The sequence below is a fragment of the Pocillopora verrucosa genome, chromosome 1 (assembly GCF_036669915.1).
Source record: "Pocillopora verrucosa isolate sample1 chromosome 1, ASM3666991v2, whole genome shotgun sequence".
Classification (NCBI taxonomy): Eukaryota; Metazoa; Cnidaria; class Anthozoa; order Scleractinia; family Pocilloporidae; genus Pocillopora; species Pocillopora verrucosa.
The window spans coordinates 340,406-366,396 of record NC_089312.1 but is presented as its reverse complement, the minus strand read 5'-3'; the positions used below and the strand labels follow the sequence as shown (position 1 = coordinate 366,396).

The 25,991-nt window shown below is 37.3% G+C and overlaps 2 protein-coding genes across 2 annotated transcripts; both read left to right on the top strand.

The window, feature by feature from the left end:
• The first annotated feature begins 2,452 nt into the window (after positions 1-2,452).
• Positions 2,453-11,515, top strand: LOC131785470 (cytosolic phospholipase A2). Its single transcript, XM_059102357.2, has 15 exons — positions 2,453-2,592; positions 3,893-3,980; positions 4,510-4,656; positions 4,771-4,889; positions 5,275-5,312; positions 5,398-5,533; positions 5,973-6,109; positions 6,619-6,841; positions 7,217-7,334; positions 7,767-7,904; positions 8,500-8,613; positions 8,853-9,125; positions 9,333-9,517; positions 9,933-10,122; positions 10,729-11,515. The coding sequence occupies exons 1-15, from the start codon at positions 2,578-2,580 to the stop codon at positions 10,956-10,958; spliced, it is 2,151 nt and encodes a 716-aa protein (XP_058958340.2). The 5' UTR covers positions 2,453-2,577; the 3' UTR covers positions 10,959-11,515.
• A 4,122-nt stretch (positions 11,516-15,637) lies between these two features.
• LOC131785518 (E3 ubiquitin-protein ligase Mdm2) lies at positions 15,638-25,720 on the top strand. Its single transcript, XM_059102425.2, has 7 exons — positions 15,638-15,984; positions 18,890-18,936; positions 19,476-19,535; positions 20,120-20,314; positions 20,868-20,957; positions 21,422-21,617; positions 22,045-25,720. Exons 1-7 carry the CDS (start codon positions 15,953-15,955, stop codon positions 22,517-22,519), a joined length of 1,095 nt encoding a protein of 364 aa, XP_058958408.2. The 5' UTR covers positions 15,638-15,952; the 3' UTR covers positions 22,520-25,720.
• Positions 25,721-25,991: the final 271 nt, after the last annotated feature.

The window sequence follows — 25,991 nt, the reverse complement described above, 5'->3', positions numbered from 1 at the left end:
AGTGATGTTCATAACTGCTTTTCCATCAGACCAGTTGTTTAATCAGTTTTCAGAGAAGACCGAAAGTGGGGTAATTGTGAACAACAACTCCCTGAAAAAGCCCATCGGTCGTCAGTCGGCCAACAGTGCGCCGACTGTCAGCCGACAGGTTTTTCTATGGAGTTGTTCTACGTGATTACCCCTTGTCCTCTCGACGAGCTCGTGAGTACGTGAGTACAGAAACAATTCAAACTAGTATGTCTTCCGCGAAAATTACACATTTCCTTTCAAAGGAAGTTGAAAGTAGATTTCGACTGTCTCTCTTTCTCTCTTTCACTCTCTGAGGAGAGGGTCAATGGGATGTGGTTAAGCAGTTTGCAAATGTTTGAAATTTTTGTGGTTTAAAGAAGCGCTCGAACTTTTGGAATAGTACATCTTATAGTTGTCAGGATATTGACCTAATACAACTGTATCGCATATAATCAAGAATTTGCGATTTTCCGGAAGCCACCGGACATATTGCAGGCGCAAATATCGCGTGGGGAATTTAATAACATCCATTTGTTGTGGTTTATGGCATGATTACCTACGTTTTTGTTTTCGGTTTGTTTTGTCTCAGTTTGGTGTCTTTTTTTTTTTCATCATTATTTGTTTTGTTCTTATTTTTATGTTTTTCCGATCGAAGTAGCTTTAGCTAGATTTTATCTTTACGGCGAGGGTTCGCTTGTTATTGTACTGTGTAATCATAGATCTTACTTATGAATACTAATAATGAAAAGATAGCGAATTTGTGAAAAAAAATCCTTTTAAATCGTCACCCATCAAAATTACTCTCCTTGCCCTCATTCATCTTCATGGGGTTAGGAAAAAGATGTTATAGGAATCTTTCTTGCCTAAGATAGTTTGAATTTAGAGAAGTCTTCTTATCAGAGTCTCTTCCTTAGCAATGGTAGTATTGCGTTACATGAATTGTATTTTCGTCATAAATGTCACGAGCCAGTAAGCCACTGGTTTAATGCATATTTTATGGAAAACTTTATCGCTGAACGACCAAAGCTCTATCCTGACTTCTTATCTTTTGTGGTAGAAGACCAATCCATTTCTTTTGTTCTATTGTAATATTATGGACGACTCTCAAGTCTCTCAAGGCGAGTTTACATTTGCCACTTCCATGCGGCAAATTTTAAAAAAGATTTGGATCCATGTCACAGTATCTTAGCAACTGCGCACCTACCCCTTCCCTAATCCAACAAAAGTCACCTTATCGCAAATTGGGCCTTATGTTGGGTTAGGGGAGGGGCAAGTGCACAGTTGCTAAGATACTGGCGTTGATCCGAAGACTATTGTTTCTATGAGAATATTTACTTCAGGTAAAAAAGATACGTGACTTCGATATTAAAAAGGAAGCAAAACGTGATGAGCAGTGTCAGGTCGTATTGGGAATGTAGAGATCATGGACCTTGTAATCTCAGTGAAATCGCGTGTTATACTATGACCCTCATCTAGTGAAATCACTCCCTTTATCTTCGATTATACTGATAAGGTCTGCAAAAGTAGTAACAATCACGTTTGTTTCAGTACTTACTTTGTTTGGGGTCTCATGCGCTACCGATTGAACTGGCTTTCGGTGTATTTTACGTCACAAAACGTCACGAACTGATAGCACCTGTTCGTCATCTGCAGGGATCACGCGCTTCCTTCGCTCATTAAAAAGCTTTGAAAAATACGAGACCTTTGTCTTGCGTACTTCTCTCGTTTACATTCGAGAAAACGCGGTTTTATCAACGGAGTTGAACATGTAAATTGGCCATTGTAGAGAGTTTCTTCATCTTACATTTAGAGCGTCAGCCATTTCGTCACAGCGAAATCGTCTTGAAGGGCCGCTGCAAAAAATATAATTATCTTTGCACACTAAGATATCGGCTCATAAAACACTAACAAAGAATAAGTTTCCTTGTATGATTTAATAAACGCTCTCACGAGTAAAGTTCTACTCGATGATTCAAATTGTTTCTTTTTTTGTTAAATAATAATAATATAGCAGACAGCTTTGACCAACGAAAATTAGGATCTTTAAGATACTTGTCGCAATCAAAAATGTTTAATGTTTCATTTGTTGAAATGCGTAAATGTGATTTACCGTAAAATTCATGTCTATCCATCCTTGAACCACGAGCAAAAAGGTAATTTGTGAAGATTGTAGTGGAATCATGATTTAATAATTAAATTAGATATCAAACATATCTACTGTGTACGTGGGTAACATCAAACAATTCTGCGTGTGATACACAAAGTGTGGATTGAATTTTAGAAACAAAACTGCATAGGCAACTGAAAAAAAAGGCTCATACAGAGGTTTTCGACTTCCGTCGCTAGGCTTAATCTTAAGGGTCTCAAAAGGTTATTGTGGTTCACGCTCTGACGCGCAAATTGATTTTACGTAATGCCGCACAGGTCACGTACGACTCAGCAAGTAGGATCTACAAATAGTATATAAACAAACAGCCTTCCAGCCACTTCTCATAATCAGAGACAAACATTAGTACTAGGACTATTTATTATATTTCTGCAAAGGTGAAGAGAATAACAGAGAACAGAATGGAAACAACTCCGGTAAGATTTTAATGAACGGTGCATAGAAGTTCAGTCCATTTTCACCCTTATTACGATACACGTTTCGTTCAATTTACACCTGTATAGATCGGCAACTCGTGGAGTGAACTAGTTTTAAACAGTAGTCAGCGTATATTAGATTAATAGTTTTCATTACGCTTGCGGATAAAAATTCGGCAAAAAGCTATTGATGAACTTTCACTCAACGCACAGAGAAAAAAGGCTTGGTGCTACTTCGAAATTGATTAAAGAGGTTTTATGGATAAGGTTATTCGCGAATGAGTCTGAGCTTTAGTAATGAAATAGCGCATTGGATAAACTCATGGCACGTACGACTTGATGCAAATGAGGAAATTCTCGTAATATATGTTTGTGAAAGGTAATTCAATTTCAAAAGTTGAAAGTTGTTGTTTTCAATCCGCCCACACGGGGCGGAAGATTGAAACACGGATCATGTTGTCAAACAATTTGTAAACGGACTGGAGGGTGATGGCCGCTTAAATTTGAAGGGATAATTTAAACATAGCTATATTAGTAAACGTAAAAAGTTACGGACATTACGCGATTCAACTGATTTGGATAACGTTACAGACTTGCTGAAAACAAAGTTTGCCATTCATTTCTGCCAAAAATGTGACATAACAGAATCAATGCAATTACAATCATAATTCCTGACATCGCAGTGTCCGAGAAAAAACGATATTATTTTCAAAGTGTATCCAAATTGTGCAACTGAGTCAGTTGCACAATTTGGCTCCGAAAATTTGAGGTTGGATGCAATTTGAAATTCTACGGAGCAGACTTTTTGGTCACCAATAAATTATATAATCACAGAACAGTCAAAAGGCCTCGGGGCGATTGCAAAACCTGTGATCCTATTACCATTTACACAAACGCGTGAAAAATTTTTGGCTGATTTCTATCAGAGGGATTCAACATGCCAAAGGATCTAAATACATATTTATTGCGCAAAAGCTGTGGCTCTATAACAAAGAGAGGTTTATCAAATCCAACCATATGTCAGGAGATGCCTGTATTTTTGTCTATGGCTGCATGGCATTGATTTCCGGAAATTCGCCAAGAAACGATTTTAAAAACTAAAGTATTCAGCATTACGGAAATTTCAGACATTCAGTCGTTCTATAGCTCAAAATTTGCCCTTTTTGGGCGTGGCTTTCGCCCAATAGGCCAATTGGCTCGCACAATCGGCCAAAGGTAAAAGGGTAGCAAAACTTGTTTGAACCCTGATTGTATGTCAAGAGGTTTTCCCTATACTTACTCAGTGTAATTCTTTTACTAGTTCCAGTGCTCCTACCGCCAATGTTATGAACTCATCGTCAACGTCGTGTGTGGAAGAAACATCACACTTGGCGCCTGGCATGACACCTGTGAGTCAACATCAGGCCGAGTAGTTTAGCTGAGAACAAACAGAATCGACTTATTAAGTCCCGCACTCTAACTAAATAACTTACTTACTGACTCACTGACTTCCAAACAAGCTAACTGACTTACTAACTCACTGACTTACTGACTCATTATCTCCCTGGCTGACTCACTAACTCAATTACTTACTGATTGACTTCCTAACTGACCGACTCGCTGACTCACACACTCATTGACTCACTTACTGATTCACTAACTCACCAACTCACTGTCTGACAAACTAACGGACCGACTTAATGCCAAACTAACCCACTGGCTCATTAACGCACTATCTCACTCGCTGACTAACTCACTGACTCACAGGCTCATCACTTACTGTCCGACTTGCAGACACACTGGCTGACTCACTGACTCCCTGACTTACTCACTGGATCGCTGATTGACCAGCTGACACACTGGCTTATTGACTCACTGATTTTAACTGACTGACTAGTAAGTGAATGGATCATTTATCGATCTGTGTTTTTGTTCTAGTCGACACGCCAGATCCATATGTGAAGTTATTTATCCCTACTGCTCCGAATGGACGGAAGAAAACACAGACGATATCCAGCTCTAAAAACCCTGTTTGGAACAAGGAATTCAAGTTTCTCATCGACAAAGAGTTGGAAAACGTTTTACGTGAGTGCAACTTCCTGCAGATGGAACTGATTTTAAACTTTAAGAACGGAAGATTTCTCTTTTCTTTTACGGTCTTCTTAATCATCAACTTGGTATTGGTTTTCTCTTCCTCAGATATTACACTGATGGAAGATGATACATTTATTGATGATTTGGTCGGGGAAACAGAGACCTTTCCCTTGAGTGGTCTGGAAATCGATAGAATTTTGCGCAAAACTTTCGTATTTCGACAGGTACTGATTTTGTGTACAGTTTAGGAAATTGTGTAACGAATTAACGAGACCAAAAGTATTGTAAACTGTCATTTTCATCTGCAAGTATTTCTGTGTTTATTTTTGTCAGAAAGTCTAGATTATGTTTACACTGATTGATGTTTATTGTTTAACTGGTGGTGAGGAGTGTGTACTGATATCTGTTTTACGACGTAGGTACACTTCTGTGTTTTACATATCAGTGATTGAAAAAAATACAGCACAATTTAGATAGAAATTTCTTTTTTCTACTAACCAATCCACTTTTTACTCGGACTTTAAGCTCGATTAGAATTTGTGTCAAAATTGTGAAATGTCTTCAAACAGTTCTAACGTTGTCTACTTCTTTCTTCATTTCTGCATGCAGACTTCAGAGGTGGACATTACGCTCGAGCTTAAAAACTGGTAAATTTTTCATTTTGTCTTATTAAAGGTCATCCTTCCATCTAAAATGCAAACAGTAAACTGAAAAGAATAATTTGCATTATAGTGCAGAGCCCCGTGACATGCGATACAGCTTGAAACTATGTAAGGATGAAATCGATTTTCGAGAGAACAGGAAGCCTTTCTTGTTTCAAGCGATGAGGAAGCTTCTCGGACCAAGAGGACCAAAGAGTATGGATGAGGTTAGCCTATTTTTCTATTTTTTTCCGTGTAATTTCCTTCTCACAAACACCTTTAGAAGTCAGGCTCGGTCAAGCGTTTGGGGTATTCAAATAAACAATATTTTCGTTTTTCAATAACTTTTTTTGTGTTTGTACATTGACAACATTCAACAACTTTCGGTACTTTATGGTATGAGGTACTAAAGCATTAACAAATTTAAGGTATATTTTTATCTCGTGGGGTACAAATCCCTACCTACCCTCCCCTATCCAACCCTTCCCACCTCTGGCCCAGCTCGTCGATTGCTGAACGGGTGAATGTGAAGTTCCCAGGAACAGATGAACATGAGGTTTCTGATGGTAACCAATTTAAAGTATTTGGAGACAGTGTCAAATTAAAGCTCAAAGATAAATTGCATTGGTTTGTCTTACTTATTCATAGTCGTTATTTTCCTCCTAGATACCAACTGTGGGTATTGTTGGGTCCGGAGGTGGTTTTCGAGCCATGGTTGGCCTTAGTGGTGTGTTTTGTGCGCTAGAAGATATGGGTGTGTTGGACTGTGCCATGTATGCCGCGGGATTGTCAGGATCAACTTGGTAAGTTTATACAAAAGACAATAGTCTCTTGAACAGAAGACAGTCTACCGTGTTATACATAGGGGGCTTAACCTGGATCTGTTTTTCCCAGCAAAAACGATATAGCTTGAAACTGCAAGGAGAAAACTTTTGTCGATAAAAACGACCTCGAAGAAGACAGGGAAAGGTATTCTTTGAACGAAAATAATTGCGTTTCAGCGTAAGTAAAAAGATTAAAAAAAGATTTTGATGCAATCAAAATATTCCGCCTTATTGTTCCTCTTTCACCCGTAATTTTCTCTTAGTTTGTAACGAAATCCGTCGTGCATGCAAAAGAATCAGCAAAAAAAAAAGGGTTGATTTTTGCGCACCACGCGGGAGTGTGGAAGTGAGGCACATAAATGTTACGGTTGCTCCTTTTCGTGCGCCTTACCTCAAGAGTTCCTCGCTGCGCGCTAACATCAATTTTCTTTTCGCTGTTTTTTTGCGCAATGCATCACGACACATTGTTAACCTTTTACATACTTTAGGTACCTCTCCACGTTGTATTCTCATCCTGAATTTCCAAATGTCCATCCAAAGAAAGTGATGGAACAGCTGAGGCAAAACGTGCAATACAACTGGATCTGGATGTTGACACCTTCGTGGTTGTACAAGCACATCAAAATCATCCATCAGAAAAAAATACAAGGCCAGCCAATCAGTTTTACCGATTTCTTTGGCTACCTCGTGGGTGAAACCATATTGAGAGACGTAAGTATTACTTGAAATCCTATTAATCCTTTTCAGATTAATAACTGTAATAATGATATAGGACAAAAAGATGCCGCAAACCGCGCAGAACCATAGACAAGTTCATTTTAGGTCTCACCGCAGACGCTACTACATCGTGACGCCGTTTTTTAAATTTCAACTTGCATTCGATGTATGATCACGCTCAGTCTGTGATCACCCTGTTGTCGAAGAGTTTGCCGTCTAATCTAAGTCTGCCAATAATATCTTAGTTGAAAGCGTGTTTGTTGAATATGTTAAGAATACAAGTGTTTCCTTTTCAGCCGCTCTTTAAGTCTGCCAAATGTAAGAGCCGTAATTTTTGTTAAGTAATTGTTTCTTGAATTTCGTTTTTAGCTCAAAAATATTCCGAAACTGAGCGATCAACGTGGCGCAGTCAAACACGGGAACGTTCCCCTTCCGCTTTACACATGTGTGCACGTGAAGAATGATGTTTCGGCTAAGGCATACAATGGTAAGATTTCAAATATTCTTCGTTTAAGTCGCACCATATTGTAAAGCAATTCCAAATAGGCATAGACAAATTTAGTGTGATAGTAATACAAGAATCATGGATAGTGTGAAATTTTGGATGCGTAAAAATTGTGGAATTAACGCGGTAAGGCTGCAAAAAAGATGCAGTTAGGTTGAGGAAATTATGATAAAGCCGTGAGTAAAATATATCACTACTGATCTTGGAGAGACCAAGTCAGATAATCGATATTGCAACATAGAACTGCATGCGTACTTCACTGAAAAATGATAAAGATATCAAAAGTGCAAAATATTATGAAACTTGATCAAAGAAATGAAAACAGCGTAAGAACTCTGTCATTAGCCTAGACGTAGTGAGAGTCGGACAAGTTGTAAATGCGTCAGCTTGTATGATACGTTCTTTTTACAACAGAATGGATGGAGTTTAGCCCTTATGAAATAGGAATGGCTAAATATGGCACTTTTATGAAAACGGAGGATTTTGGAAGCAAGTTTTTCTGTGGGCACCTTCACACAAAGTATCCTGAGCCTCCACTTGAATATCTGCAAGGTTAGTAACACTTAAACAACTCTCCTGTTTGTTTTTATTTTACTTTCAAGAAGAAGATGATTTTGTCTGGGTTCGTGGGGATGATAAACTGTAGATTAATAAATATAGTCTCAAGCTGTAGCTGGGGTGATCAAATTTAACGGAAACGTACGACCTCTTGCCATAACCAATATAAGGAGGTTCCAACCTGAAAACGTCAATATAAGTTAATTAAAAACTTTTGTTGGTGACCTCTCGTGGACTTATACTCCATTTAGGGTTTCATACAGGTCGCCATTTTTTCAAGGATCGACGAGTTGAAAAATTATTATATCTGGGATGTAGGCAGAGTACAAGAACATTCTTTTTAGGGGAAGTTATGCAAGTCATTTTTTCTGAGCAAAAAAATTCTTGCATGTAACATTTGAGCTTAAAAAACATTTGCAAAGCTTGAAAATTTCCCTTCCCTCCCCTCCCCCACGATAAGCTCCTTGAATATTCTTATGTTCTGTCACAAAGGTTATCAGGTAAAGACGATCTAAATTGAATTGCAAACGGAACCAAGCGTGTTTAATATACCAAGCTGACAATCCATCTTTCTCATTGCATTTCGTAGGCATCTGGGGCAGTGCCTTCACCATTTTACTGCAACGCATGCTCGGTGAGGGTCAAGCACCGAGCGCAATTAGAAAATTTCGCCGCAGCTCCTCCAGTATGAGAGAGGACTTACGTATGTATCTCCTTTGCTATAATTGTGGCTAAAAATTACCCTTTTAAGGCTCTAAAGTTTAAGTCATGTGAATTTTCTGGAATGTGACTATTATTGATATATGTATTTGGCTTTGCTGCAAGCGCTCTGTGATGGGTTAAACGAGGACTCGGCAGCCAATCAAATATCTTGCCCGCACTAAAGGCTTAGTGCGTTAAATAATACGAGATTTTTACAAAACATATCCCTCCATCCCCCAGATAAGATTCTGTATCCAGACAACGGACACGATGACGAGGAAAGCGACAGTGAAGATGAGGAACATGGCGTTGATGGTCTAAAAGAAGTACCAGTCTTTGATGAAAAAGACATGGAAGAACCAAAGGAAGATCATAACGATCCTGGATTGTTGGGCAGAATAGCGCAGAGATTTATGAACAAGTTCCCTGTGCTACAAACTCGCTCCGGCCGCGCGGGAAGGGTGCATAATTACTTGCGTGGTCTAGGGCTTGCGTTCGCTCCAGTCCCCTTCGGTGAGTCACCGTCGTTTGCTGAGTTAAAAGCTAAAAGCAATGAATTATTTTTTCTCAAACGTAAAAACAGTCCGTAAAAAGTTGTCGGTTGTTAGTGGTTGTCCGGGAGAACCAGTGCAAAATTACATCCGCAGGAAACTCAGAGTGAGCATAACCTTCCTTACATCGCAATTTTTTTATAGTCCTGTAATACATATTTTCACGCAGAATCTGAAGACGTCACTGATACCGCTGACCATCCTACCCTGAAGGCTAAGCGCATATACCTGGCTGACAGTGGGCTCGTGTTCAATTCTCCGTATCCATTGGTTATAAGACCCCAGCGGGGATGCGACGTACTCCTGTCATTTGACTTCAGTGCAAGGGACAAAGAGATAGAGATGCCCTTTGAGGTGATTTAATTGCATCTACCTAAGCTTTACTCATATATAACAAGATAAATATTAGACTACTTACTTCCTCTCTAGGCTCCTTAGTGTTTTCGAATCAAGGTTAGTATCGAGCAACTGAGCATAACCCAACAACAGTCAACAAGACAGAATTAATTTTGGGCAAGACAGGGTCAATGTTGGGTAAGACAGGATCAATGTTAGGCTAAGGGAGTGTAAGGTACGCAGTGGTTCAGATACTGACAATGATCCGTGTTTCCCCCTCATTTTTGTCAAGTTTGATCTATTTCTTGGGCGCATTTCGGTCAAGTTTGTAGACCTCAAGTTTTATAGAAGTCGTTCTCGATAAAGAAGAAATGGTGAAACAGAAGCTGACAGTATTGCTGATTGATAACAATCCTCTTTTAATCTTCCATAGGAACTTTTGCTGGCAGAAGAATGGGCACGAAAGAACAAATTGAAATTCCCTCCCATTAATGCCCAGGAACAATACCAGAAACATGGTCTGAAGGAGTTCTATGTGTTCTCAGATCCTGAAGACCCAGAATGCCCCGTAGTCATACACTTTGTGTTGATGAACGGCTCTTTCAAAGACCATAGCCGTCCAGGTATGTTCGGTCACATGATCTACCCCAATAAATTCACCAAAAAGCATCCCTAACAAACTTACTCAGTTGACTTTTCAGAGCAATACTTATCACCCAAAATTAGTTGGCTTCCCTGACCAACATTAAAAAAAAATGTCTATTTATTCATTACTTTTCCCCGTCCACCAACCTGTCAGAAACCGGTCATTATTTATCGTCTGGGAAGGGGGTGTGGGTCAGAGAATTTTAGTTGTGCCACAATAAATTTTACCTGATCCCACCCCCCCCCCCCGTCCCCCCATGGCTCTGTAGTATCCTAGTGATCCTCCCTCATTGACAGTCAATTTTCTATAGTCCCCCTTCCTTTATACACTGTTAGTGACGTCTGATACGGTGATATCCCCTTCACTCCCCCTTGAAAACCATGTGATCCCAAAAAAATAATGACTAAATAATGGCTGGTCTCCAAGACAAAAGGCCAATGCTAAACAAGAAGGAAAAGCAAAAGAAGAAGAGACTCATTCTGAACTGCACAATTTTAGCTCATCTGGACTATGCATTGCGGCTGCCAGTCCAATATATCTCCCATATATCATTTGCTGATGTTTTGCGGTTTGACCTCCCCAGGTGTACCTCGCAAAACCTCTTCAGAAAAGGAATTCGGAGCATTCGCAATTTTTGAAGACCCTGATAATCATTACAGCACATTCAACTTCCATTACCCTCACAAAGCATTTGATCGCTTGACTCAGCTGATGGAATTCAACACACTATTGGCGAAAGAAACCATCAAAGATGTTATAGCTGATGGCGTCAGAAGAAAACGTCAGCTGAAAGCGATGAGGAGTTCGAGATAAAACAAGTAACTTGCTCAACCAAAGAAACCAAAATATTCAGAGGAGGTTCGATTGAACTTCGGCTGAAAACAGATATTTCATACACCTCAAAAATAAAAAACACCAATTTGGACACATCAGAGCATAAATATTTGCTAAGTTGGTATTCTCTGGCATTCTCAAGGTGTTATACATCATATCTCAGTCCCCACTCATGACTACGCCTTTTTTTAAACGTGTGCAGTTGCGGAACGCTAATAATTGATAATACATCGCGCAGCGTATGCACCAAGATTTTTCGAGTTTTCCCCATATAACACATATTTTTAAGTGATAAATAATTATTACTTTGGTTTTCTGTAATTGACCAAACTATAGCAAGACAGTAGATGGTTCTATTGCATGATGAAAGAGGGCGAGGATTTTGAATTTAAACAACATTTAAAGCTATTCAACCAAACTATATCCGGTCAATTCATAAAATGTATTACGGCCCGTATTTACAAAAGCATTGAGATAATTATTACCAAACTAATTGTGCAGTTGTGAGATATGATAATAAAGATACTTTTAAAAAGTATGTGAAATCGGTGTCAGCTGTGTACAAAAGTAGTCAGTAGTGTGGGAGTTGGCCGAACGAGATCAATTTTTTTAAATTGATCGCATGAAACGCTAACTCAATATATGTATTACAATGTGGACACCGTGAAGCCTGCTGAAAATATACAAAATGATGAAGGATTTTTTGATCTTGGTCATTCAAACTGACTGGAAAGTTGTCAAAGATCTGGCCACAAAAGCAGCAACAAAAGCCAACGAAAAAAGTGCAGAAAATGTTGGAAGCAAAACAGGTCAGCTTATCGGAGTAAAATTAGTGACAAATTTAACACTCGCAAGGGAGAAAAAATTCATGACACTCCCAAAAAGGTAGGAATTCGTGACACTCCCAAGGAAGATAAAGGAGAGGAACTAATCAAACTATTGGAAACACAAACAGAAACAAAAAATAACACAACTAAAAGAGTCTCCAAACAAATATTTTCTGTTGTCACAACGGGGTTACTCATATTTTAAGAACCGAATTTGTTGACACTGCGATATAAAACTTTGATATCTTTAAGTGGATAAAATACTTCAGAATCAAAAATTTCAATGGTGTTTTTTGGATGGATCAAATACGGAATCAATTCAAAAACGGTTATTATTACGTCACGAATTTGGATGACAAAATTGAACCCGGAATTCATTCTGTCCACCAGAAGTTGTTCAGTTGTCAGATAAACGGGGATTGATTTATCTTTATAACAGTACTCAGTATCAAAATTTGATGAGTGTGTTGTGTAGTTACTATTGTCAGTATTACATTAATGAATCAAGCAGACACAAAGATTATTATGATGTCATAAAACCATTTTCACAAACTGGCACCAATCATAATGAAAAATTGATCAAACACTACTTCAAAAATATGTAATCATATGTATATATGGGAGCATTTAATGGTGATAGTTACATTAAAGAAAATTTGAAAGGTAATGATGGAGAACGGGGTAGGGAGGGGCCTCCAGGATCCGCTGGTCCTCAAGGAGTTCAGGGTCCAAAAGGTGATACCGGTACTTAACGACCAAAAGGTGATACCGGTGCTCAGGGTCTGATAGGTGATACTGGTGATCAAGGACCAAAAGGTGAGAAATTTATGAAATTCAAGGGCCTAAGGGTGATTCAACTGGTTTAAAAATTGATAAAAATAATGCATGGGATGCTGATAATAAGCTGATGACTGATTTAAGAAGAGGTCAAAATGATGATGATGCCGCTGTTACATTATCATCAGATGACTGACATAACTAGCGAAAAAGTCGCCGGATATGGATAACTTGCTTCCACAGACTTTGTAATCAGGACTGTTGATTCCATACTATGACAGCAGCAATTCATCACCACAAGATGTTATGAACAAAATATATATTGATTCAAAAGCCTTCTCCCTCGATTTGTCTAACGGCCTCGATGTGAAAGGAAACGCAATTTCTAATCTAGCTGACCCGACTAGTCAAACAGATAGAAGTAATAAACGGTACATTGATACGAAGACGAACAATTTTTTTAAAAATCGATGGGTCAGAAATGGTGTCTATTTTTTTATATTCACAGTCCTAGTCACAACAACGAAAAATTCGTCAAATTTGATAACAGTACCCTTAACACTGTCAGTTCAAGCAGCTCGTATTTTGCTGAGGTCAATAATGAATTGGTTGTCAAACAACGTGGAATTTATGAAATTCATTTTAGAGATGGTTGTAAGAGAGGCGCTGCAGATGTCCTGCTAAAAAGAACAGCATAGGAGATGTGTCCTTTGGTTGACAATTGAGATGAATAATATTCACAAAAATTCATCTCCGTATAATTGTTTTGCTATCATCATCGATTAGTGTTTGAATTTTACACCAGGATTGCTTATAAAATGTTAATGTTCTTTTTAATTTGGATATTGGTATGCTTTTATAGGGTAATTTTATCACCTTGAATATTCGTTTAAAATGAAATTAATATTGATCATCATCCCTTTACGATCACCATTAATCTGAGGTAGCACACTCTCAGTCTTCAAAATATCCTATATTTTTATCGTTCGTTGATATCTGCATGTTATCTTTACTGCATAAAGTGGTAATCATATTATAAAAGTGATACTTTCTATGATAAACGAACTTTCCTCTTATGTTGATTCTCATGAAATCAACAAATTCATTAACAGTGTCATATTATCAACCTGACCGCAATAAACTCATACATATTCTTAATTATTGTTTTCAAGTTTCACATTCTTACAACATTTTTCACTTATCACTGTATGTTCATGAAGTTGCTCGTCACATATTGGACAATAAATCGACGACTGCGCTCAAGAAAACGAGCCCAACATTTTGCGCGACAGTAATAACTACTTATTAACCTAGCGCCAATATTCCCCGGTGTGGCTCGAACAAGCAAGGTAATTATTATATGGTACTCCGACCAAAATTTTACGGTCAGTTGAGTTTTACCGGCTTCTGCCATGACATGTTTTCGATGACCCGAGCAACTCAGAAAGATCAAGCTTCCATTAGTTTGAAAATAAATTCTGTCAACTGTGACGTTAAATCATAACTGAGAGTTTTCATCTTTAGCTCGGAAACCGCAATGTAGGCATAAAAACGACTATACCGTTCTCTGAAGTGCAACTCGACTGAACTGGATTGGAGTCGCTGAATTCTGGTTTTTAAAAGAGGATCTTGCTCGCTTTCGTCAGTCGTCCAAGCGCCTTGTATTTTTACTCCGCAGGTAGCATTATTCTCAATTTTTCAAACTCATTGTCCTAGGCATAGGTTAAATGAATATTTCTTCTTGTTTTAGCATTGCTTTCTACTTTCTACTGGCTCTAAAATTGTCGGAATAGTTTTTAAAATGCTGAAAATTTATTCGCTACGTGCTCTACCGATTGAAAAACCGAGGGATATGTTGATTTTTCTCTGACGAATTTGTAAAATTTATTTCGACAACCACAAACCTAAACTCACAGAAAGGCCAAGGTGTCAAACAAAAAGAGGTTTTTCCTCCGATGTGTAAAGACGTGTCTGAAAACTAAAAGGACGAAGCTAAAACAACAAGATCTCTCCAAGCTTGTCAATCAAACAGATGCACAGAAGGAATGGCAAGGTTCCCTGCCTCGATCATCAAGCCTCGGTGGGGTATTTGATAAGGTTTCCCACAGGAATGCTCGACCTCGTTTCTCGCACTTCAAACTTGCAGTCTCCTCCTTCCCCCCCCCCCCCCCCCCCACCCCCAAACTCAAAAAATCCAATCAATCAATCAATGAAAACGTCTGTCCAAAAAAAAAAGGTTGCACTCTTGTCCCCTTATTTCACCCCAACGAGGCATCACAGGTTTCAATAAATGCCAATTGAAATTTTGTACTAAGGAGAAAACAGTAAGAGGGGAAACAGATTTCACATTTTCATCGCATAGATTTTAAAAAATCCACGGATTGCAAACATACCAAGAGGGACTAGTTTTAATGAAAATATTTGGCAAAACAAAACATTCCCACTAAAGCAGAGGGGATGAATTGATGCCAAGCGACATTAAAATGTTTGCATTTATGTTAATCACGTAACCATCCAATTTAGGATAATTTACTTGAAGGGCGCCGTAAGTAAGGTGGAATGATAAAGTTTATTTTCATTGTTGCTCACGCCACTTTTTGAGTACACCAAACTTTGTCTGCTCTAATTTTTACTTTAAAAAGTCGCTCTTGAAGGCTGTTGAAGAAGCCTTGATTCATATCTATTCATTTCTAAAAAAAAAAGAAAAAATTCGTTTTCTTTTTACAGAAATTTCTCTTTCAGGTCAAAATTCATGTTTCGACCTGTTCAAGCAAAACAATTTGCGGTTGGTGAGCGAAAGCGTTCCGACTGACAAAATAAGGTCAACAAGGGCACTGATGCGCGCGAAATTGCCATTGATAACTAGCTGATAAAAAGCGCGCGAAAGTGAAATAGCTCTAAAAGAAAGCTGTCAAAAACAGACCAATCAGCACCAAGATTAAAATTTAAACAGCCAATGATAATCAGGACATGCTTGGACAAGTTCGCTCATTGTCAAGCCTTGGTATCCGGTGCGAGGTGCCCAGCTTCCGGCGCCATTTGGGAGAAATTCAAGTCCATCGAGGGTTCGAACTACTGGTTTCGAACCGAATACTGAACAACATTATTTCTTTTTGATACCAATTTATACCTGGTTTTGTCGTTTATTTCTAAATTCCTTTTGTTCGAGAGAGGTTTTTCTCAACGAAAAAGAGAAGAGAATTGTTTTAGAAAATCTAGCAGTGTTTCAGCTGAAAATTTGGATGAGGATCAGTATGAAATTCTCCTAAGTGTAGAAGCATTTGTCTTCGAAGTCCATGGACCGAAAGCAAGGATATGAACGTTCATGTGTATCGGTGAGCGTGGAGTGAAGGGACTGATAAGAAGGTTATGGATGGCGCTTTGGTCGAGCAGAAGGCTTGGTAAGTTAGACTGTACTTTCAACTATTTATGAGTCTAGTTGTTTGATAAATTTTGTCATCGGGAGCCCCAAGTGTATCGATAAGTAGTGTTACTATAACTTCCTTCAGAGCGAAGTCGGCTTGTCCGCAATTCACATCTTGCTGTTGTTTGTAAGCCCAACCTTTTTGCTCTCTTTAGTAATTTCCTTGATTTTATCGGTAATTTTGCGCAAGGGTTGCTTGAATAATGTGATTGTGATAGTCAGCTAAACAGACATTTGTTTTGCAATATTTTGAATGTAAAATTCAACCGTGAATATTTTTTTGTAATCGCATGGAAAAGTTATGGCGAAATCTCCCATTGATTACAAAATCCACGGCAAACATTTAACTCGGGATACATTTTAATTAAGTAATTTCGCCGTTTCCCTGTTTTCCATTGCTGTGAATACCACAGTTCTCGCCGCGCTATATCTTGGGACGTGAAAGGACATATCCGAAATCTTCACAGAATGGTACCCACGCTAAAATACACTTGGGAAATGTAAGCCGAGAATTTTCGCGCCCTTAGCTATTTAGAAACGTAAGAATTTCACTCGAATTTTAGAGGTCAGTGAATCTTAGGTGATGAGTTGATTGTTCAAGAAAGGTTTTGTCCATTCATTAATACGCGAGTTACATGAACATAATCTGTTGTCCCATGTGAAGAGGTCGAGTTACACGTTATGGCCTTTCATTTTCGTCGGAGGTATCTCAAACATGTGTATTTGTTGAAGACTCATTCTACTTATCTGTGAAGAATTATTATTCCTCAATCGCACTACGCAAATTGAAATAAAGCCCGGATTATGGCTCTAGCCGACGACTGACGCGGCTATAGCAAAATGTTAAAGGTCGTTTTCCCACGCTCAACGCCAGACCGTATCTAATTTCTTGGCATCTCTGTTTTTACTTTCCTTTCCCTCTCAATCAGACCTCAGAACATCTGTTTGTTATCATAAGAGCCTTGCTGTTAAGATTCTGAATTATTCTTCTCATTTTTCGTCCAAGTGACCCAGGAACCAACCCACTGTTTTGCCCTCATCTTACATTCGATCAGTGTGTTGTGTGATGTGATTGGGTTTATTTTTTTTTTTCTTTTTTTCATCTTCTTGCCGATCTTGACATTCTTTTAGCGATATTAAGAGCTCAAAATCTTTCGGTACTTAGTGGCTTACATCGTCTGATAAACGCTGCAATACTTTTATCTCGTCAACAGCACACTGCTTTTCGCTTCACAAAGCAAGACCTCGTGTTATTTTATTTGCATTTACATGTTGTTGACCTAGGAGAGCGTGGTGCAAAATAAGTTACCGAACTGTTAAATGCACGGTATAGAGGCTTAAAGATGTCGTTCGTGATCTACGATCGCCAATAAATGACATTAGCATTCCATCCTGATGGCTGCATCACTACGGTATTGATACCTAGGACAAGTCGAGGCTTGTCAATCGAACGAGTCTGAACAACTGCCCTAGTGCTATTAGAAAAACGTGGTCACTCCAGCGAAACAATCTCAACCGTTCATTTAGATTTGGTTCACTGCTTTCAAATAATATGAGTTTAAATGTTATATGTTGCTAAATTATACAAACTCACATTTTTTTTTATCTGCATCTGAATTAGGGCTACCAGATTTTTTCCTTGATGCATTCACTGCTATAAATGCAATCCCCCAATTAGGTTATATTCATTAAGCACAGTGAATTGATAAATAGTAGAGGTTCTAGCAAACTGGTGTGCAAAATAGCATAGGTTGTGAATTTATTGTAGGACTTCATGAAAACTGGTGAATTAGTGTTGGAGCAGCACAGCATTGCACCAATTAGCTTATGCAAATTTTTCTCTATTTTTATAACGCTATTTTAATGCCCCATGCCTGTTTTTTTTTCTACAGCAAAAAGATAAGGGCTCTTCTTGGGCTGGCCTTGGCATGCTCCCTGGGTTATCAGGGTGGAGTAAAAATGTTTATTTCATTCTTTCAACAGAACATAATGGGCAAGCCCATTATAAAACATAACTGGAACAACTGATTGGAATTTTTAATGTGCAGTGCAAACTATTATATTGTACATCTATTTCATGCAGTTTTTTAAAAGTCCCAAGCAGCTGGAAAAACCTTCCTCCCTTTATTTCCTTTCCAATACTAGTTAATTATGAGAATAAGGGATTTGATCATGCCAAGATTGTCAAAATAGACCAAAATTCCCCTTTGTTTGTTAAGGAGTAAGACACTTGGTAGCACTTAAAAGGTGCACTTTATGTTTCACCCTTATTGATTTAAAAGGTGAAATCCAGTCTACACATATGTGGTTTGTGAATTGGATGTACATGGAGAGATTTTGGAAAAGGGTGAAAGATTCATGGTTTGGAAACTGTACTGAACACAATTTTTAGGGGCCATGGTTATTTATGTCAATGTACCTTAAAATAGAGGCAAGCTCTCTCTGAGATGATAACTTTGCTGAAAATTGCACTAAGATTTTGGACATCTATCCATGATGTGACAAGCTTCCTTGTACCAATAATTGTCTCTTAATTTAATGTTATTTATGTGAGGCTTTTAGTATGATTTAACTAAACAAGTTATTTATGTTTTGTTGTTTGTGTGACCTTGTGCATGGAAAAGTTGGGATCTCTAAAACCAACTGTTATGAAACATCTCAGAGCTCAAAGGTTAATCCTTTCACCCACCTTCTTTTTGTTGTAACTCAATTCTATTGTTTCTGTTTGTCAGATTACAGTCATATGACCTCACCATACATTCATGAAAACAGATCTTTAATGAAATTCATGGACCAATTTGAAGGAGTGTTACTTAATTCATCAGTCAGTTAAAGCTGTACTAATTTATATTCATGAATGTTTATTTATTTGATTTCTCTAGTGAGATACGGATTGGTCCACAGTGTGATAGTTCAGACAATGAGCAAGGTAACCAATGTTCAATGTTTATAGTGTCCAAATTAGCACCATGACTATGAGCATGTTATAACTAGCATCTAACATTTTTCATTTTTATTATCACAGACATGTTTTTGCAACATGTCATTAAGCCATCCTTGAACATACCAACTCAGTGCGTGTGAAAAAGTGTGTCCTCTCTTAACTTAATAAAGCAACTACTTCCTGCAATTTAGTATAGGATGAAAAACATTGTCATCTATTGTTAAGCACCCTCTTACAGTAAATATTATGGTAGTACTGAGCAGAATGTTTATCTTTAATCCTCTTATGGCAATCTGACTAAATGTTCTCTGTAAGGAGAGTTAACCACAAGGTATAAATATATTGTTCTTTCAGAGTAATGTTTACAGCATTTGAATGTGAAATGCAAGTAATGATATAATTCTGTTATGAGATTTGAAGAGATCAATAAGGTTGAAATGCTGTCATGCCAGTTTGTGGCCCACATTCAGTTTTGGCAGGTTACTGAAAGACCCATTATACCTTAATTGTTTTAAATAATACAGGAGGCTTTGGTAAGAAGAAAAGTGTGGAAGGTAGAAAAAGAAAACGAGGATCATGGACAGGTATGGAGATGCTTTCTTTAGATGTATTTTTGTGGTCAGCTTTCTTGCTTCAAAAGGAAATTAGTTTCAATTGGATAAACTGATCCAATCTCATTATTTGTAATTTAAAAAATATTTGGTTATTTTATGAAGGAATTTAACTGATAAAAAATATTTGTCATCTGCCAAAGGTTGTGCCCTGAGATGCAATTTCAACTATGAACAGTTTTGTTGATAAAGTTGAACCGATTATCTTCTTAAGTGTTCCCTGTTTTTGGGTATTTGATTTGAAAATTCCCTTCTCTACCTTTGAAGGCCAAGACCAAAGTACATGATATCTTGCTGTGCATGATGTCATTAGAACATCATTCATAAACAGACCACTTAATTGTCAAGTTGCCAGTTAGTTTCATTATAAAATCATGATTCTTAATGCTGGTGTATTTAGAGTGAAATACACACTAATTGTGGTATAAAACCATGTCTTAATTGATTTCTGCAATTGTAGACAACTCTACTAAGTGTGTTACTTGTATGTTTCATAGCAAAAATAAATCTGACTGTCATATTGAACTTTAACCTGGAGTGTTTTTCTTGTTTTCCAGATGTTCTTGGGGTGAAAGGTAGTTACAGTCCTCCAGAGCGAATTCCTTGGTGTATTGGGTTCAAATCAACAAGAGCATCAGAAAGTGAGAGTGAAGTGTCTGAATCATCCAGCACAGTTTACTTTGTGAAAGGTTACGAGTCTGCTGTGACTGCTATTGTGACTGACTCTGAAGATGATCTCTTTTTTCTGAATGGTATGCAAGTTAGCATCTTCTTAAAACCTGCAACATTTAACCCTTTCAGTCCGATGATCATATTAGTAATTCTCTATGCTGTCTGCCTTCATATTCTTATCATGTTAGTAAGGGGCTTTGGCATTAAATCAACCAATAAACCCCAAATTCATATTTTTATTTACTCTCATCAGTAATATACTTGATTTTGTATTGATATTGTAAGGAGAAATTCTGTCTTGGTCTCTCATTAGAGTCAAAGGGTTAAGTACTGCTTTGCTGAAATAATGTTACTTTTGTGCACTTGAGCTGTAAAGAAGGGAAGACTAAAATTTACTTTGAGGGATCTATAAAGATCAGCTGTAATTTCTCCTAAGAAGTGATAATTTGTAAACTTATCTTTTTATGTCAGTAATATTTGAAAGTTACTCATCTGATTTGTCATTTTTGTAAAGAGCAAGGGGTGGTTACAGATGAGGTACATGCAACCTTTTAGGAAGGGGTGCAGCCCCTTTTTTTTTGGTCAATTTCTTACTTAACTATGATAGGCTGATGTATATTTATTTTGTTGTAGGAGATGTTGAGACTGTGGAATATGAGCCTCCTGATTCTGACACAGAAGAACCTGAGGAAGAAGAGGAAGATGACGATGAAAGTGATACTGGTTTGTGATAGCAAACATTGTTTGCATTTTTAAGCAGTTGGTCAAAGAACATATAAGAGGGAACTTATGGTACATAAGTCTTCTGCTGGAATCACCAACTTGCCAACATTTATCAGAAATAAATGTGAAGTCATAGGAACCAAAATTGTAATTATATTTAATTTCCATGGAATGTTTGTTCCCATCCTTCTAGAGGGGCTGATTCAAAGTGTTGTCTGGGATGGTTTGTTTAGTACAGAGCAAGAGATATTGAGCTGCAGAGTTCAATGTGTACATTTTAGTGCAAAGGCATTTTCACAAGTTGAATTACGTGAAATTTTGGATAAACCTTTGAGATGCCCAAGTAACTTTTACCATAGTGAGAAGTCATCCCTAGGACCTTGAACAGAGAAAAAACAGAATTGAGGTAGATATGTAACAGTATTTGAACTCAATACTCATTGGCTTTTACTGTTCTCTATAAGAAAATATAACCAGTTCAGAAGAGGATCCTGGGGCTGAAGGAGGAGATGAGTATGAAGGGGATAGGGAATCTGATTCAGAATTTGATGAAGATGACTTTTGGGCATGCTCACATTGTGACTTGAAAAACCATCCATTTTCTCCCCGATGTGCTCGTTGCTGGATTGAGAGACATGCCTGGCTGCCTACATTGAAAAGGTCTGTACACATTCAGTTTAATTTGTAGTTTTACATGCATTTTGACTGGGTATTGGAGAATGGACACATAGATGACATCATCATTATCAACATTTTGCTTTTGTAGAATTTTAATGTTGTTGAGGGTCTGTACAGTTAAAGATTACAGAAGACTTTATGATGTGGCAAGAACATCAGTGACACACTCGGCTGTACATTGTATGTCCCTTTTTGTTTTCCACATTGTGATGTCATCTGTGATCTTTTGCCAAACAGGCACAGCAACATGGAATCTATCTGTTCATTTTCAGTAACTCGACAGTAAGTTTTGATTTGAGGTGTTTGAATTGAGTCCGAAACTCAGGTTCATGATAGCTTGACATAACCACAACCAATATGGAAGCAGTACTATCTAAGGTATTTTTACATTTCTCTTTTCTATTTATAGATTGACTTCAGAACCTAATATAGATTTAACAGGATCAACAGACAAATCATGCTCACATTCTCTACAAAAATCTTCATCACTTGCCGTTACACCAACCATTGACCATCCATCCTCAACAGTGGCATTATCAACAGTTGCGCCACTTCCTAATCTTGCATCATATATTGAGGGTTCATCTTCATCAGTAAAGGAGAATACTGAAAGACTGTCTCATGCTTCAAATCACACTACATCAAAAGCTGAAAATCCCAGCAAAACTTTGCTACAGAACTTCAACAATGAAAACTCTGCATCAGGGTTTACACCTGACTTGTGCATAATTTGCTTGACGCAACCTCGAAATGCTAGTATTGTTCATGGAAGAACTGGTCATCTTGTGTGTTGCATTGGATGTGCGGAGAGACTAAAGGAAGAAAAAAAGAAATGTCCAGTGTGCCGCAAGAAAATCAAACTGGTGGTTAAAAATTTCTTCTAGATCATTAATATTCTTTCATCATGTTTGCCTTCCAGCTTTACTCTTTCTCTCTCTTACTCTCTTTGCCTTCTTCTTCTCACCCAAAATAATATCAGCAAGTGAAAAGATGTATTTCTGAAACAATTGAAAATTTGGGTATGTGCAATCTTTGGAAACAGGAATTGTATTCAGAGGTTCTTCAAAGAGACACCCTTCTTTCCCGACATGTCTCTTTCTTTAGCACAATACATTTGTCCTGTCATATTTTAGGACTTTTTGACAAGGTGGCATGGTTAATCTGTTCCAGATAAGTATCTCATACTAAGGTGTGAAGACAGTCATCTGTGGCTAATTTTTTGCCATGTCTGACTTGCGGGGTGATAATTTTTTCTTCAAGGTGAAGGTAGCAGTTTTTTTGTTTGTCTATTTTAGAATTAAGTATAAGTTGAAACATTTTTCCTACAATTTAGTTCAATTCTCAATACTTTAATATCAATAACACAGTCCAGCCATGCATATTTGAAATTATGTTAAATGTTTTATAAAATTATGTTTTTAACATTGATGTAGTTTCCATGAGTGGAACACTGTCCATAATGTTACTGTGTTTTCAGGATTTTGTTAAATTGTGAAGTACAAGCTTACATTAAGCAGAAATTCATGAACTTCCCTGAAAACATTCCAGTGAAGAATCCCCCAATTTTAAATACTTTTTTATGTTTCTTATAATAGTATCTAATTAGATGTTTAAAAAGTTATAATTTATTTCACTTGATGTAAGAGATAAAATGCCTACTTAGGGGTTTTCCATCGTGTTTACACGTAACCAGTAGTGGTAGCATTTTTACATCCAAAAAGTTTTATTTACATACTTTGGTTGATACAATAATAATTAAGCTAAATGAAACTAGCTTTTATAGCATTGCTACCTGCTGAATTTTAATCAAGATTATTTTCCAAGTAATAGCGATCTGAGAAAAGTATTTTTACCAAATTAATGACTTTTTTTACTTAGCATCATGTGGAAACTGTTTACTCCACAGTGTCAAGAAAGAACCTCTTCATAAAGCCACCGTGTTTTGATTTAACTGTTTCCACATTTGCCACAGTTTAAAGTTGTCAATATTAGTAGAAGGTGACAAATGAAACGAGTTTGAAAACTTAAGTTTAATATTGTCATACAAAGAATGAAATATGAATGATAGAGAACATAGCTTGGGGATTCATTTCTTTGCTTTTTTTTCCTTATGTGTTATTTACTACGTAAAGTTTATCAAAAATTGTGAATTGCTAGACAATTCCTATGTCTGTACTTATTGCACTTCTTGCACCGTTGCATGATGGGTTTTGGTCGAGTGTTTGTAACAGTTTTAACAACAACAACATCGTTGTAACCACTGATTGTTTCGGTTTTTTATCATATTAGGAGAAGATGTTTAGTCTGAGGACTTTTTAGTGGGTAATTTTCTGGTTTCTTTTCATAGTCAGCATGTTAACTTAAAAAGATCTCATATAATAAGAATGCCTTTGTAAGGTTATCTCGTAACTGTATTGTGACAAACTCATACTCCCAGTCCTCTGGGTATTTTTGGTTTTACTAAAAAAACTAGAGGACTGCCACATTATCGTATCGCTTTTTGTTCTATTAATCACGTTTTTTTTTTCAAAAGGTGACATTATTCAATTATAAACTTAAATTGGTCTAAGATAAATTGATTCAGCTAATGACCTTTTAGTGGATAGGAAAAATTTACTTATTTCTTATAAAGTCAGCATCAAAGGAGATTTCATACGTAGAAGTTCCGTCTATTTCTTTACTGGATGTGTAGAAGTTTTGAAGGGTAATAATTTTTTTTATAGAGGTGGAAGGCATCTTAGTACTGTATGTGATACAAACTTAATTTTTAAAGTGTGTCAACATATTTTATTGAAGTTAGATTACTGAACAATATAACAAATATATTTTTAAGGCAATAAGACGTATTTTTATCATATTGGTTTGTATTGCACCAGCATAATTCAACTTAGTGTGCTGAACTATATGACCATGTTATGGCTGGACTGTGTTGCTGATATAAGTGTATATATTATATGAAATCATAGGTCTAATATTACTTAAAATTTAGGTATTTTAGAGCGTGTTTCATTCGAACGTTACAAAATTGCAGCCAGAGTTTTCACCAAGGCCAGTCATAAGGAAAGAAAGAAAATGAAACAAGAAGCAAATGAGAACACAGGGTGAAAGCAAGCTAACGTTTTGAAGCGCGGGAAAACGCGACTGACCGAATCACGATTGGTTAGGATTTTGTGTATTTGATTGGTTGACAGAGTCGCGCGAATTTTTCTTGACCAATCATAGATCCTGGTGATGACGATCAATTGAAAAGTACTCTAATTTTTGTTAAACGAAGATAAAATCTGTTACCTCCCAAATACAGACGGGCTTTTTTAAAATTTAATTTGTTGCTTTGAGTGATGTTTAAAATCCTGAGAATTTTCTCAGATCTGTGGAGGCGATTCAATGGTATTCCAAACTGTCGACTTGTTTGAAATAATCAAACACATCAACAAGCACAACTGCTATCGATTATTTTAATTTTATTTGCTTTAGAAGTGCACTGTATACTTAAATAAGAGTAGTGTCAGTATTTTTAGTTTTTTCCTACTTCTTAGGAAAGTTAAAAGAACAAGTTGTTTGTTTTGATTCGTTTTTAGTTGTTGTTTTTCATTTAAGTTTGTGCGTGTACCTTAATGTAGCCTGCATGACAACAATTAACTTATGTTAATGTAGATTAGCGTTTTCATATCTTTTGGTAGCTTTATCAAACCAATGTATGATCTTGGAACTGACAGATCTAACTTGACGTGCTGCGGAGACTTCTAGCAGTAAACTTTGTTGCTGTCAATTCGTAATAGAGTTCCTATCGTTGTTCTGTGACACAGCAGTTCGAAAAACAGCGGCTCATTTTGGACTCCAAAAAATTATTCAAACATTGTGCTGTTCTTATTGTGCTCTGCTGCTTTATTAAGGCCTTTTATTTGTTTGATGTATTCTAGTTTTTCTAAATGTGTAGCTTTGTCGCAGTTCTCGTAGAGGAAGAAAACAGTTAGATAGTTGGCAACCAGTTGGGAAAAGAATGTGTACTTTGTTAAAAGCAAAGGATGATCCTTTGCTTCTTTAGAAATGAGGTCAATTAAAGTAAAGTATGTTTTTTTTCTTAATTCTGTAGGATTTTTGTGCTGTGTAATAAACCCTAACCCCTTATAAGAAACCACCCACAGTGTGTAGCCACAATATTTGCACCTAGAACATTCTGCCGTAAGGTAAAGTAGACCTACAATACCAATACAGGGTACCCGGCAGGAATTGAACCTGTTGAACAGTGTGCCTTACGATAAATAAGCCTACCAAGCAGGAGACCCAGCATTTGCCGAAGCTTGTAGACAAGGAAGCGAACCATCTGCATGGGTTGTCTAGCATTTGGTGAACCTC